This window comes from Cavia porcellus, unplaced genomic scaffold (assembly GCF_034190915.1).
Source record: "Cavia porcellus strain 051 isolate PalLab524CR breed Dunkin Hartley unplaced genomic scaffold, mCavPor4.1 scaffold_1, whole genome shotgun sequence".
Taxonomy (NCBI): domain Eukaryota; kingdom Metazoa; phylum Chordata; class Mammalia; order Rodentia; family Caviidae; genus Cavia; species Cavia porcellus.
In genome coordinates, this window is record NW_026947484.1 from 137,286,785 (window position 1) to 137,301,301 (window position 14,517).

Below are 14,517 nucleotides of genomic sequence, written 5' to 3' on the forward strand. Positions count from 1 at the left end.
TAATAGCAGAAAAAAAAAAAGACTTGAGGATCAGTAGAACAGATAGAAGGTACAGAAACAAATCCAAACACACTTGACCACCATAATCTTTAGCAAAGGGGCCAAAATGTTCACTGGAAGAAAAATAGCTTCTTTAATAAATGGTGCTGGGAAAATGGTTTTCCACATGCTGAAGACTAAAACTGGATTTATGTCTGTCACCATGCACTAAACTGGAATCAGAATGATTCAGAGATCTAAATGTTAAACAGAAACAGTAAATCTACTGGAAGGTAAAATAGGTAGAACTCTTGTAGTTAATTTTCAAATCAGTGATGGTGAGTCTTCTGTGTTATTTTCATGATTGCTTTGGATATTCTGGATCTCTTGCATTTTCATGTGACTTTTAGGACCAGTTTGTTAGTTTTGTAATAAAAATAGCTGGCCCTTTTGATAGAGGTCGTATTGAGTCTGTAGAACACTTGGGTAGTGTTGCCGTTAACAGCATTGTCTTCTCCATAAACACAGAATACCTTTCCATCAATTTAAGTCTTCTTTAATGTCTTTCCGTGTTATCTGTTTTCAGTGTACAAATACTGAACTTCTTTTGTTAGGTTTATCCTATTTTTTATTGTTTTGATGTTGTTGTAAATGTACTTTCTCTTTTACATGAACCCAAAGTATTGTATATGCAAGAAAAGTTCTGTACCACTAAGGTACCTCCCCAGCTTCTTTTGTTTTGTTATCTTTTCTGTTCTTTTCTTTTCTTACCTATCTTTCTGTCCTGACAATCTCGCTAAGTTGCTCAGGCAGGCCTTGAACCTACAATCCTTTTGTCTCACTCCACTGACTACTGAGATTACAAGTGTGAGCCATGACTTTTGGCTCACTTTCTTAACTGACTTCCCAGCTTTTTTTTTTTTTTTTTTTTTTTTGCAATTGTATGGAAACACAATATGTGTATTTTTAAATTTCTAATATCCCCAAACCTTGCTCAACTCATTTGTTCTAATAGTTTTTTGGGGAAGGGTACTGGAAATCAAACTCGGGACCTTGCACTTGCCAGATAAGTGCTTTGCTGCCGAGCTATATATCTAGTGCTCTTAATAGTTTTTTTTATGAGTTCCTACCAACTTTTCTCATTATACTTTTTAAAATACAGTATCATACAGTTTGTGAACAGAAATAGTTTCACTTCTTGCTCTCAAAGCTGAATACCTTTTATTTTCTTGCCAAATTTTCCTGGCTAGAGCCCCAATGCAGTGTTGTATAGAAGTAACAAAAGTGGACATATTTCTGATCTTAGGGAAAACGCATTCAGGTTTTCACCATTACATATCATGCTGACTGGAGATTTTTCATAAATGCTTATTATCAGACTGAGAAGGTTTCCTTCCATTCCTAGTCTGTTGAGTATTTTTGTCATGGAGAGATGTTGAGTGTTATCATATGTTTGCTTTTGTGTTTGCTGAGAAGAGATGATTATATTGTTTTTATTTTGTATTTGTGTATCTATTTTGCTCTGTGGGAGTCAATTACATCTTGTTTTACATTTTTTATTTGATCTTTTAAACTGTTATATGGGAGAGGGGAGATATAAAATCTTTTGTATCTATTTCAGGGTGAGGAACAGATATTAAATCTATTTCTCAATTCTTTAAATCGCAGCATAACAGATAAAATCACCATAGCTTCCAAGCTGAAGAGACTGCCCAGTGTTCTTAGTTTATTTAATTTATGGAATTTGTCTTGACAAGTTCACATTTCAGTTAGAAAAAACTGTCATCAAATTCAGCACCCAATATAATGCTGTCTCCCTGACTGGCCCCCAGCAAACACTGATTTGAACTGAAGAGTCTTCTCTTCCTAAAATTCTGTGGTACTCACTGAATCACAAACAAAGAGGTCTTTCAGCATCTACCTCCCTGTCCTCTGATCCAGGTACTCCCCTCTTGAAGACTGGTTTTCCCAAGGGGGCTTGCCAAATCATAGCTCTTACTGACTCAAGTGTTAAGAGGGGAAATCGGATTTAAATTCAGTGGTGTGGCTTTGTTCTTTTAAGAGAATTAGCTGGGCATGGTGGTACATTCCTGTAATATCAGCACTCAGGAGGCTGAGGCAGGAGGATCATTGTGAGTTTGAGATCAGCCTGTGTTACAAAGTGCCTGAACTGCATAGCGAGACCCTATCTCAAAAAAGACTAATATAAAATAAAATAATGAAAATAAAATTTGTCTCCTTAAGATGGAAAATTTGAAAGTAGAGTTAAATAGTAGAAAGAAGGAGAATAGAACCACCCATAATTCTACCAAATGGATATTAATCTGTGTTGGTCATTGATTATGGAGTTTTCCCCTTACATATTTTCTTTGTGACTTTGAGATCAGGCTGTATATATGATTTTATGAACTGCTTTTGTTCTCCTTTTAACTTTATAAGATAAACATATTTATTAGTACAATAAATTTTAGGTAAATATTAGATTTAATGACAATATGTAGTAAAATTTCCTTAACCATTACTCTTTTTATTTTAAAGAGAATAAAGCAAAACAAAACAACAGAACAAAACAGCAAAATAAAGCAATGCATATAACACCAGGGTTTTAGAAAAAGATAGAAGGAAATCAACAATGGCTACCATGATGTCTCTTGTTTTCTTTGAAATAGTTGTCCATACCTTCACACACAATAAGTCAATACAAATCAGAATAGTATAAAAGCAATCAAAACAAAAGAATGAGAGCCTTAAGAGCTTTGAAGACCAGACACTAGGAAATTAATAATGGCTACTATAATGTCTCTTGTTTTCTTTAAAATAGCTGTCCATATCTTCATACATATTGCGATCAAATGATTGAAAAGACTCAAACCAATCAAAACCAAGAATAAATGCATTATTAGCTTTTGAATCAAAATGATAGAAAATCATCAATGGCTACCGTGGTATCTCGTGTAACCATTACTCTTTTGATGGGCATGCAAATGGTTTGTAATTTTTGCTTTCAAAAAAATTCTGTTATTAACATCTTTTTCTAGGACTGAGGCTAAAACATAATCTGTGTCAGTATTTGTATTAAAAACTATACTATGTGGACTAGGAATCAGGGGACCCGTAGTGATTCTTGTTGTTAGCTTAAAATGTGTATGCCTTAGTCTGTCATCCGTGAAGCTAACCAGACAAATCCCCTCACAAAACAGCATTACCACAGAAATCGACCATAATGAAAATATTTCTAAGCCTGGGATAATGACACGTATTAACAGTGAGCTATTGATTTCTTTAGAAGGAATCCGGTGCTGTGAATGCCTCACTACAATGAAGGCCTTCTTCCCCAGCCTGGTACACTTTGGGAGCCGTAGCACAAACTGCCTCTTGATTCCCACAGCCATGACCAGTAGGAGCAATGAGAACTGTAACTTCTGACCTCAGGCATCGGAGGTTTTCTTTGGAAATACAAAAAAATGACATTTGTTCAAGCTAGATAAGTCTTTCTTTGCATTTTCAAATTCAAAACAATAGAAGCAGAAATCATTATGAGAACTTTTTTTTTTTTTTTTTTTTTTCATTTCGTTTTGAGACAGAGCCTCGCTGTGCAGTTCAGGCTGGTCTTGAGCTCACTTTGTCATCCAGGCTGGTCTCAAACTCGGAACAACCCTTCTGCCTTAGCCATTCACTTGGAATTACAGGCATGCACCACCACACTTGGCTACCAAAAAATTTCTAATCTGAGGAAAAAATGTAATCCTCTTTGTTCATTCACCCTGGTGGGCACTGCTTTGACTTTACTGATGGCCACTATGTCCCCAGCTGTCATCACAGAGCCAGCTCAGAGCATTAGCCTAATCTTGTGCCTCCTCACTAATACAGGAAGAGCTGGTCCAGGCCAATAGGGAGCTGAGAGCCTACTGACGGAGGAGATGATGTCCAGAAGGAGACCCAGGTTCCTGGGATGGCCATTTTGTTACCATCTCTGTCCCTCTGCTGTTAAATCCTCTGCTGCTCTCTAGTCAGTCAAAACCCTTGGCAGTCCCTACCACGGCTGTCTGCCCCGTGGTGCTCCGTATTCCATACCCATCCTTTACCTTTTGCCCAGAAAAACACAAATTAATTCTGTGCTTAGTGTTACAAAACAATCAGGTAAATGTGTCTTACTAGTCATCAAGGTGAAGTGAAAATTTAGCCATTTTAACTAATTGCTTCATTGGATAATTCGACTATTATAGTCTCATGGTCATTTCTTCTGGTTGTTTTTTAAAAAAAGTACTTTGAAGTATTTTTTCCTTTCTGAACAAGAAAATAGTAACACCTGTATCCTTAATTTCTAATGAGTTTTTGATTCAGCAACCATGGCTGTATTTTCTTCTCTGGAACTCATTGGGAATCCCATAGGGTTCGGGAACCTTCTTTAAGGTTTACCTGTTCCTAGATTTTAGGAGTTGGGATGATAAGATAAACATTGAACTCTTAGTATTCACTTGGCTTAAGGCTGTGAAATGCTCTCATAGATTGGTTAAAAGTAATAAATACACCTACAGTATTTTTAGGGAGGTAGGCAAGACATATCCCTTCTGGATAGAGGCTTTATGTTTGTTATACTAGACTTATAGAGCAGTTTTCACTTTACTGCAAAATTGAATAAAAAGTAGAGTTCCTATATATTCCCTGCATCTTCAACTTGTGCAGACTTTTGGAAGGAATATCTAGGCTGCCTCAGTTTCCCCTGGCAAACTGGAGGGAGACATCAAGTGCTTCTGCCACTCTTTATAGAAACTTGGTGATTGTCAGCATTTTTCCCTCAGTCCTAGATTTCAGCCTTTAAACAGAGAAACCCCTGGCCTCAAGCACCCCGCATAATACAATGAGGCCACTAACTCGCTGAGCTCAGAACCATCTGTAATTTAGACCCTGTCCTTCTGGTTTCCAATCTACCTGGCCTACAGGAAACCACACAGGACCAAAACCAAACCAGGCTGTAACTGGGACAGGATAAGGGGGTCGCCTTCAAATGAGACATGATGGTAACTCTTTAGGAAGAGTTCTGTTTTGGTTTAATCTTAATCTGAAGTTTATTTGGGTAAAGCCTGAAGCGTGTGTCCCTCTGAAAAGATGAAAACCAATCATAGAATGCCAATCTATGAGTTTCTAGAAAAGTTCCCAGGAAAGAAAACCAAATTTACATCCATGATAAGGATAGAAATGGCGCTGGACATTGAGCAAGTGAATAACAACCGTGTTTCTTTTTTCCAGGTCCCATATTTAACGCCTCTGTGCATTCAGACACACCATCGGTCACCCGGGGAGATCTAATCAAATTGGTCTGCAATATCACTGTCGAAGGAGCACTGGATCCAGGTAGCTCCCTCCACTCTTTTCCCTCCCCCATATTTTTGAAAATGTTTCTCATATCATTCCTCCTGTGTTGCTCTGCAGCAGGAAGCCAAGGATTCGATTGTTTATTCCCATAGTCCAAGCTTGATACTGCCATGGTTGAATGGTAACGTGTATCTGTTAGATGATTTAGAAACATGTCCAGATATTTAAATTTCAGTTGGTCCTCTCTAGCACTGATGTGAAACCCGCTAGTAGGACTTAATTCCTCTCTGTGTCTTTCATTCATCTGTTCACTCAGATATTACTAAGATCCTTCGATGTGTAAGTGCTGCTGTAAATGCTGGAATCCAGGAGTAAACAAAATTCTAACTGTCCTCATGGAGTTTGCAGCCTCGTTAAGGACATAACAAGACAGCAATTAACATTATGAGGAAGTGCAGTACAAAATAAGAGAGTTTCAGCAAGTTACCAGGGGGTGCAATTATAGAATTTTTAGGAAATCATTTCTTTACAGAAAATATTAATGTTACCAACAGCATACTTAAGAGTTGTAGGACCATCTCACACCTTTTCTGCTTGGCTCCATTCAATGATGAGATGGTGCCTCTTTCTTGCCTTTGATCCTTAAGGTGTGAAAGAACATTTACTATTCTTAGGGTCCTCTGTTGGTTAGCAGGACTGTACCCACCTCTGTTTTTTCCTGAAGAGCCCATGAAGAACCTGACTCACAAAAGGCTGCCTTTTCTCCTCTGCTCATTTTAGCCCTGGGCACTGTGCTGGCCCACACCAATGCAAGCAAAGTCATGGCCTCATTCAGATTTGCATCTTCAAAAGGACCGACTGTGCAGGTTCTCCTTGTTTCTGTATGGAGACTGCTGGAAGTGTGGCCGGGGGGTGTGTGTGGTGTGGTGAGGGCACAAGAAACAGGTCTCATTTGGGAAGAAGGGACAGGTACCAGTGCAAAAGGAAGTGGCTTAAAGTAGTCAGAATGGGCATCCAGTGTTGCAAGGCCTGGGTGTACTAGCAAGCCACTGACCAAGTGCATATCTGGCTTCTGTAGGACTTCTGATAGTGCTGGTTTGGTGTTTTCTGAAAAGGACCCAGTAGGAAATATTTTTAGTGCTATGAGCCAGATGGTCTCTACAGCAGCTCCTCAATTCAGTCACGATAACAGGAAAGCAGCTATAGATAACAATGTAAACATGTAAATGGGCCTGGCTGTGTTCAATGGAGTTCAGTTTACCCAAACAGGTGTGGGCTGGCTTTGACCTGTAGCAGGTAGTTTACTGATTGATTCCAACATTAGGTGTCTTAGGGAAGCTGCATGTGAATGAGCTTTAGAGGTAGGGGAAAAAAAGAATGTGGGAGATGTAAGAAAAGAAAAAGAAAGAAACCCATCAAACTGATGGGTTTGATGGGGTCATGGGGCTATGGAATGAGGAAACAGGTCTTAGGTGAGTAGCCACTACTGCGCTGAGACGTGAAAGATGGAAGATACAAAGGTGCCATACAGAAGTGGAAATGAAAATAAAAGCAGAAGAGATTGCCAGAGAAAGGGCAGAGAAATCCTTCTGAAAAGTTATATGCCATTTTCATCCTTATATCTCATTTGTAATGTATACAAAACAAATCATTTAAATGTTCTTCCTCAGTAAATTAATGGGTCACCAGTTTTGCCCTTAGTGTAAAAATATTTTTCCCCAGTGTAATTGCTAAAGCTATAGGTAGCTGATAATCTTGCAGATCGTAATTTTCCAGAACTTTGCACTCTTGGACTGCGTGGGTGGAAGATTTTGAATAATTAAATACACATTATAATTTAGTTTTTCTCACACATCCTGCAGACTGTGAGGGAATTCTCTTTTGGAGAGTTGCATAAGTGGGCTGAGGGGTAAGGTGCCCCTGTGCCAAGGTAGGTGGCAGAGCACAGGTCATGCCGTGAGTCAGCTTCTCTAGAAGCAGAGCCCATAGCGACCCACTGGTGAGGTTCTCTCTGGAGAGCCCCATGAAGGAGTAGAGTAGAGCTGAGGAAGAAGTCAGGCAGAGGTTAAAAACACAGAACAAATCTGTGTCTGCAAGGGGCTATGAGGGTATGAGTGCTTCCAGAGCATGGCTCAGCTTGAGCGAGAGGACCAAGCTCTTCTCTCCTCCTGAAGTCAGTTATTACCAAAGAGCATGAGGGGTCAGGGAGTATGTTTCCTAACTTCTGCAAGGCATGTCCAGGATGTGGCTTCTGTCAGGTAAGCCCAGTCCTCTGGAGAAGGTAACGGTGTGAGAGCCTTAGCAGCCAGCACCTGCAGCAGGGAATGGGGACTCAGGGTTCCAACAGCATCTGCTGCTGGAGTGGTGCCCTTCCCATGAGCAGTGTCTATTTTTGGGACCAAGTATTGGAAGTGTGCAGGGGGATGAGTTCATGGTGACCAGCTTTTTATTGAGCACTGATACTGTTCTAAGAATTTTTATTAAGGTAGTTCATTTAGGCATGTGTGCTGTGATTTTCAGGTGATAGAGAAGAAAACTAAGTTTTCTAGAGATGAAAACAAAGAAAACTTAAGTGACTCACCCATGTCACATGGCTAGTGATTGCTGGTGCTGGGACTTAGCCCATGTAGCCAACCCCAGAAGGCACAGGGAATCCAGAGTTTAGAGTCTGGAGTTAAAGTTTTCACTGAGGAGATGGGCATGGTCAAGATATCCTTCTGCCCCCAAAACCTGCAGGTATGGGGAACTTGATGGCAATCTTGTGACCCCCTCAGAGCTGGCCTTTTTGAATAGAGATGACTTATATTCAGGGATCAAGAAATCTTATGCTCAGGTTCCACAGTGTGGTGATAGGGAGAAAAAGGAGATGCTGTGTTAGATTTTCAGAGTGAGCAGAAAAGGAATTGTCATTGGGATAATTTTGTAGAAATTTCTGCTTTTAGTTAAGCTTGAATTCTTTTTTAATATATAACATTCTGAACATTATAATGCTTTTTGAAGTTACTAGTATACTTTTATTAAATGAAGATACGTTACTTCTTGTATAAGCTGCATTATATATACAGGTACATATGACATGCATACATCCGTACATACTGTCAAGTGGATTTCACTTGCTTGTCTGATAAACCTCAAAGCAGACAGCTGATGTTAGTTGGTACCAATGAAGAGATGAGGTCCGAGTGCTTGTCTTCCATCTTCTTTGAGAATTACCACTTTGTGCCAGTGTCTTTTTTCTCTTATGCCCATATTAATTTATTTGAGGCTGTTAGAACCTTAATTTTGCAGACTACTTTACGATCCACAGCAGTACTCACTGGGACTGTTAAACTATGTTCAATTTTCTCAGCTTGATGTTTTTTTCTCTCTTGTTTTGAACTTAACCACTTCTGCAAGGAAAAAAAAATGCAGTGAACAATAAAATCTAGATTGTTTACAGTTCTAAATTTTGTGCAGTTAATGTTATGTCCATGTTGTTTTTTATGACTTCAATCTCTCTAGTCTTGGGTTCTTCTGCCTTCCATGTTGAAGGACCTGCTTTCTTTGGGAGACAGTGTACAGTGTCACCACCCATCAGCTTTACATTCGTTGCTGTCCATGGAGGCACTTTAGTTAGTCCTGACCCTTCTCACTGTGACTGCTCAGGCTGGGTGGTGACAGTAGGGTGTTTAAGACCCTAAAGCTGGATTTTCTGGAGTGAGTTGTATAACCTTGAATAAGTGGCATTGTCACAGAGGCAAATATAGTAGTCCCTTCATCATAGGCCTGCTATGCAAATGCACGTGGAGCAAAGCAGGCTGGCAGTACACATGTTAAATGCACGGCAGCTGTGTGTCTCTCTGGTTCATTGCATTGACCTCAGGCCTCGGTTTGGTAATTCACAGATAATATGGCCTTTGATGTGAGTTGGTTTGCGGTGCACTCCTTTGGTTTGGATAAGGATCCTGTCCTCCTGTCCTCCTTGGATCGGAAGGGGATTGTGACCACTAGCCGGAGGGACTGGAAGAGTGACCTTAGCCTGGAACGTGTGAGTGGGCTGGAGTTTCTGTTGCAAGTACATGGCTCCGAGGAACAGGACTTTGGAAACTACTATTGTGCCGTGACTCCGTGGGTGAAGTCCCCAACAGGCTCCTGGCAGAAGGAGACAGAGATCCTCTCCAAGCCCATCTTTATAACTGTGAAGATGGATGGTAAGCACAACGCACAGATCCTCTTGGCATTATGTCTTTCGTGCTGTGTCAGCTGCCGTATCAAGGCTTCCATGGTTTGAGATTTGTGGTTCCACACATCTGACTTGCTTTCTCTATAGGCTGGGCCTGGAGTGGACTCAGGGACAGCAGCCAGCCCTTGATCATTCCCAGCTCTATTGTCCTATGCTGGGAGCGCAAAATGATTTTCAAGACTTATGGGAAAGAATTTCAAGGTTTTGTCTTTTCAATAAATTCTGTAGAAACCTACTTTACAGTGTCCTAAGTTTGGCAAGTATTCTGCCAGGGGACAGCAGAGAGTAGCATTGAAAGTGATCATTCAGGTCTCCAGAAGCCACATTAAGTACTGGCTGCCATTGCTTCCCTGTTCACAGCATACAGTGGGGACTTCACAGAACCCCCAAATGGGAAGATGATTTCCAGTTCCTTTGGTCCTAATGGCCATCAAGGTCAACCTAACTGAATGGTCAGAACTCTGTTCCTTGGACATCAAAGGTGGGAACTTGTTTCTTGGTTCATAAAAAACACTTCATCTACAGAAGAGTACAGAAAATAAGTGTTAATTGGGATAACCCCACAGAGAGAATAAAATTTTTTGGTGCCTTCCAGGTTTAGTAGAAGCCTGAGGAGTATTTCCCTAGTGATATGCCAGTTTGGGGAGATGGCCCTGAGAACTCTGGACTCTTCCACAGATTGTTTGGCCTTTCCAATTGTCTCCTTTCTTTTAAAAATGAGACAGTAATGTTTCACAGGGCTGTTGTGAAAATCTAAAGGGACCTGGCTCAGCAATACCCACCCAAGAAGTGAAATACTCAGAGGAAAGGGAAGACAGTGCTTCAAGAGTAGCATCTGAACCGTGGTGGCACATATTTGAAACTTCTGTCATCTATAGTGTGTTTGTGTCTTGGAAATTCCTTGCTTGAAGTTACTGTATATGAAAACCCACATTTACCAAACAAGTAGAGTAGTGATTATTCAATTTGCTAGACAATTTACTATAGTGTTACTTAAAATAACTCTCTTAGTACACTTCAGTTATTTGATGCATAGAATTGATTTATGCAGTGTTTTTTAAAGGATGCATCTGCTACTGAATGTGCAGTGCCCTTATACTGACTTTTAAAAATCAATCTTCTGCCAAAACCCAAAAAGCAAGTTGACATTCAAAGACAGCAAGCAAAATCTTTTTTGTGCTCCCCACTCTACAGAACTGTATGGGGAGATATTTGCTCATTTTGTCAGTGGCCGAGGTCGTCTTCTTTGCAGCACTGTGCTAGGCAGTGCTGGGTGCACGGTTTATGAGGTCTGATCCCCTGGGAGATCCTGTTGCAGAAGTTAGGCAGGCCACAGTCCCCAGCCACCTCCTGGCAGCACTGACGCTCACCCTTGTTTTCTCCCTCCCAGTGCTGAATGCCTTCAAGTACCCGCTGCTGATCGGTGTGGGTCTTTCCACGGTCATCGGGCTCCTGTCCTGCCTCATTGGATACTGCAGCTCACACTGGTGCTGTAAGAAGGAGGTGCAGGAGACACGGCGGGAGCGCCGGCGGCTCATGTCGATGGAGATGGACTAGGCGGCGGCCACAGGGAGGGACAGAGGATGTTCTGGGACGGTGGGGGTGAGAAGAGGACAGTGATACTTTAAAAGGAAGTGTGTTACACTAAACCAGTCCTCTCTAATCTCAGGTGGGACTTGGCGCTCACTCTTTTCTGCATGTCAAGTTCTGAGCGCGGACATGTTTACCAGCACACAGCTCTTCTACCCACAGCACTTTGATGTATAACAATTGAGTGTGTGTTTTCCCAGCTGCAGCTTTTTAACGCTTAACCTTCGTCTGATTTTTTCCCCTACTGGCTTATAGATCCTCTGACTTGAGTGTGTTGATCACTTTTGTTGCGCGGGCTTGTGGTGAGGAAGGGGTAATGGCGTTCAGAGTTCTTTATCCTGGGTGAGATTGTGCCGGCCCATGGTAGGGGCTCACCTGGGGAGAGCTGCTGTGACTCTCCCCCAGGTGAGAGGTGACACAGACTGTGCCAAAGGCTGGTTTGTGATCTTAACTACCCTACTCCATCCCCTATTTCCAGGCGTTTAGACTACATTTGAAATCTAAACTTGGAGTATGTAACTTCTCATTGAGCCCAGATGCATTTTTTTCTTCTCTGCCCCTCTTCCATTTCTTTTGCATCGTTTTCTGTAAGCGTGCTGATAGGGCAGCCCTGGAATCTGGAATCTGGCTTTCCACCAAGCACCTTATCTTGCCACCTTCGCCTTAAGAGTGAATATGAAGACTATAAATACACGGCCACCTCTGTCCAGGGCAGTTAGAAGTTCTATGAAGAAGAGGAAGTAGGGGACCAGAAGGGAACAGACATTCTCTCAAAGGATCTGCAACTGCGGAGCCTCAGGGCCCCCAATGAGAGAGGGGAGGTTAGGGTTATGCAGCCCGAGCCAGGAGGTCAGTGGATTCCGGGCGATGCTAGGCTGAAGAAGCCCCTCCATCCCCTCTTCTGCCCTTCATGAGGCAAAGGTGTTGGCCACTAAGGAACTTGCAGGGGACCCTCAGAAACGCCATGTCCTTCACACGTCACTTGACTTCCTTCACGTGAAGGCAAATTGCTGCTTGCAAGATTGACTGACTTCAAGGGCTCTGAAATTGCCTGGAGGAGTCGTGTATTTTCTGTGACCTTTTCAGTCCTTCAAGTCTTTTTAAGATCCTCTGCAGGGGGCTAGTGAGAGAGGGTATATTTGTGGTGTGTTTGCTTTCCTGTTAGGAAACCCAGCAATTTACTGTCACGTGAAAGGCTTGTAAAGTAGGGTTGCGAGCAGTCCCTTTGCCTGACTGCTCCCATCAGGAGGAGACAGAAGAGATTTTCTAGGTCCCCAGTTTCTTCCGCACTAGCAGCGTGCCCCTCTATGCCCCAGCTCCCTGAAGTGTCTCACGTCCCACACTGCACTGGCCTTGCAGAAACATCCCAGTAGGGTTTCCTGAGGCTCCCCGTAACTCCTGCCCTAATTGCAATCCCTCTGTGCTTTTATCCTGGCTCTAAAGGATCTAATACTGCTCTGTCTTCCAAAGGAGAAAAAGATTCGTTTGTTTTGAGCAATAAAGTAATACAAAATGATAGCCATTCATGTGCGGCTCTTTGTCACTGTGGGCTGATGAGCCAAGCTCCTCCCTGTTCTCCATCTCCTTTCCTTCCCCTCTCTCTGCTGCCTATGACTGGGTCTCTGCTTATCACTGAGTCAATCCCAGAGGCAGACTTCTAACTAGTTTTCCCATTTTTTTTCTTTTTTTGCCCACAATGGGGACCATTGCTGTAATAGAAATACTAGATTCTGTGCTGATGGTCGCAGTATAGTTGGGTTCCAGAACTCAAGTGTGGTGGGAAAACAGGCAGCAGGTATGCCCAACCCCAGTGAGAGACTGGAGGAAACAGACTTCGGTGGCAGTAGACTTGGGTATTTTCTATGTGTTATTGGCTATGTGTGCTATTTCAGAGAGGGTGGGACACAGATGATTGTTCAAACAGGAGTTAGAGCAGCAGGTGTTGTATTAGCAGCAGCCGGTGCCCTAGAACTCTTACAGTTACCAAATGAAGATCGGAAATTGTTATACCCCAGGTCCTTTTTAGTAAGAGGAAGAAGTACTTAGCTTTGGACAGGATCGGGTGCATCACACGAGACACATGGTGGTGGTCAAAGGGCCATGTGGTCACATGTTGTACCTTTTCCTTTCAAATGGATGGTGCAGTTCAAGGCTGAATTGTTATAGCACTGACTCCCACATATCCCTGCTCCATCCTCAAGTCATCTGGGGGCAGGGAGAGGGGGTGTAAATCCCAGGACATCGCACCAAGGACTTAGTTCCTTCCAGGGACATAAACTTGCTTGGGATGTGTGTCTGTTTTAAATGTGAGGTGCGCTCTTGTACCAAATAGGGCTTCCCACAAAGTGCTCTTCTGGGAGAGGCTGCTGCCAGCAGCACGGGCGTGTGTGAAGGAGTGACTGAGCCTGGTCTCACATGGATGAAATTGCACTTCTTGACAAAAAGAAACTATGGAAGGTTGGGTTTTTTCCTAATCAAAAGGTGTATCCAGAAAGAGCCGAAGCTATATTCAGATAGAAGCCTCAAAATTACTTTAGATTGTTTACTTTATGATGTTTACATACATGTTTCACTTTTTAAAAATAAAAGAAAGATGCAAACTCTGGCTTTTTAAGAACTTTTCAGATTTTTCATGGGACAATGGAACTCTGACTCACCAGCTGAACTAATTCTTCATTTAGAGGTGTATTTATGTGTGTGTTTCCCTCCTTCCAGCTGTGCGGCTCCCTCCTGCCCAGATCTGTGTTTCTTTCCCTGGTGGCTCTTGCCTCTCGCTTTGCAGACTCCCTGTAGCCATGATTTTGTCACTGACATCTGTGAGCCAAAGACTGAGCCTTTCTGGCAGGAACAATAAGCAATACTACACAACTTGCCACATTCAGAAAATTTTTTTTCGCTTCCCTGATGACAGCAGAGGAAAAAGGGAACTGGGATTTGGGTAAGTTCTCCTCCGCTGTTGGACCACATTCTCAGTGATAGATACATGTGCAGATCACTAGGAGAACAGGTTGGCTTTCTTTCTTTTTAGTGTGGCACATAAGGATCTGCAAGATTTTCAGTAGACAAAGAAAAGGTCCTATGTATTTTTGTCCATATCCAATGTTATATGAACTAATTGTATTGTTTTATACTGTGACCACAAATATTATGCAATGCACCATTTGTTTTTTATTTCATTAAAGGATGTTTAATTTAAATTGTAGTTGTGTGAGGAACTTGATATTAGCCTATTTCCCTTCCAGTTCTCCATCGTGAGGGATTGTGGGTGAATCTCAGTTGCAACCTTAGCACTTTATCATCTTATTGAACTCTGTAAAAGCACTGTAACCTTTCACTAATGCTAAAAGAAAAACTGGATTTGGTGGGTCCATGTTGAGGTCCCACCAGTGGAAAGGTGAGGGCTAGGAACC

At 42.0% G+C, this 14,517-nt stretch overlaps 1 protein-coding gene across 1 annotated transcript in view; it reads left to right on the forward strand.

Moving 5' to 3' along the window:
- The window catches only part of Ptgfrn (prostaglandin F2 receptor inhibitor), an 82,998-nt gene extending 68,694 nt beyond the window's left edge, over nucleotides 1-14,304 (forward strand). The window contains exons 7-9 of the mRNA XM_063256159.1: nucleotides 5,230-5,334; nucleotides 9,180-9,485; nucleotides 10,908-14,304. Of these exons, the coding sequence (XP_063112229.1) occupies nucleotides 5,230-5,334; nucleotides 9,180-9,485; nucleotides 10,908-11,074 (578 nt within the window). The 3' untranslated portion in view covers nucleotides 11,075-14,304. The remainder of the gene's footprint in view (nucleotides 1-5,229; nucleotides 5,335-9,179; nucleotides 9,486-10,907) is intronic.
- Nucleotides 14,305-14,517: the final 213 nt, after the last annotated feature.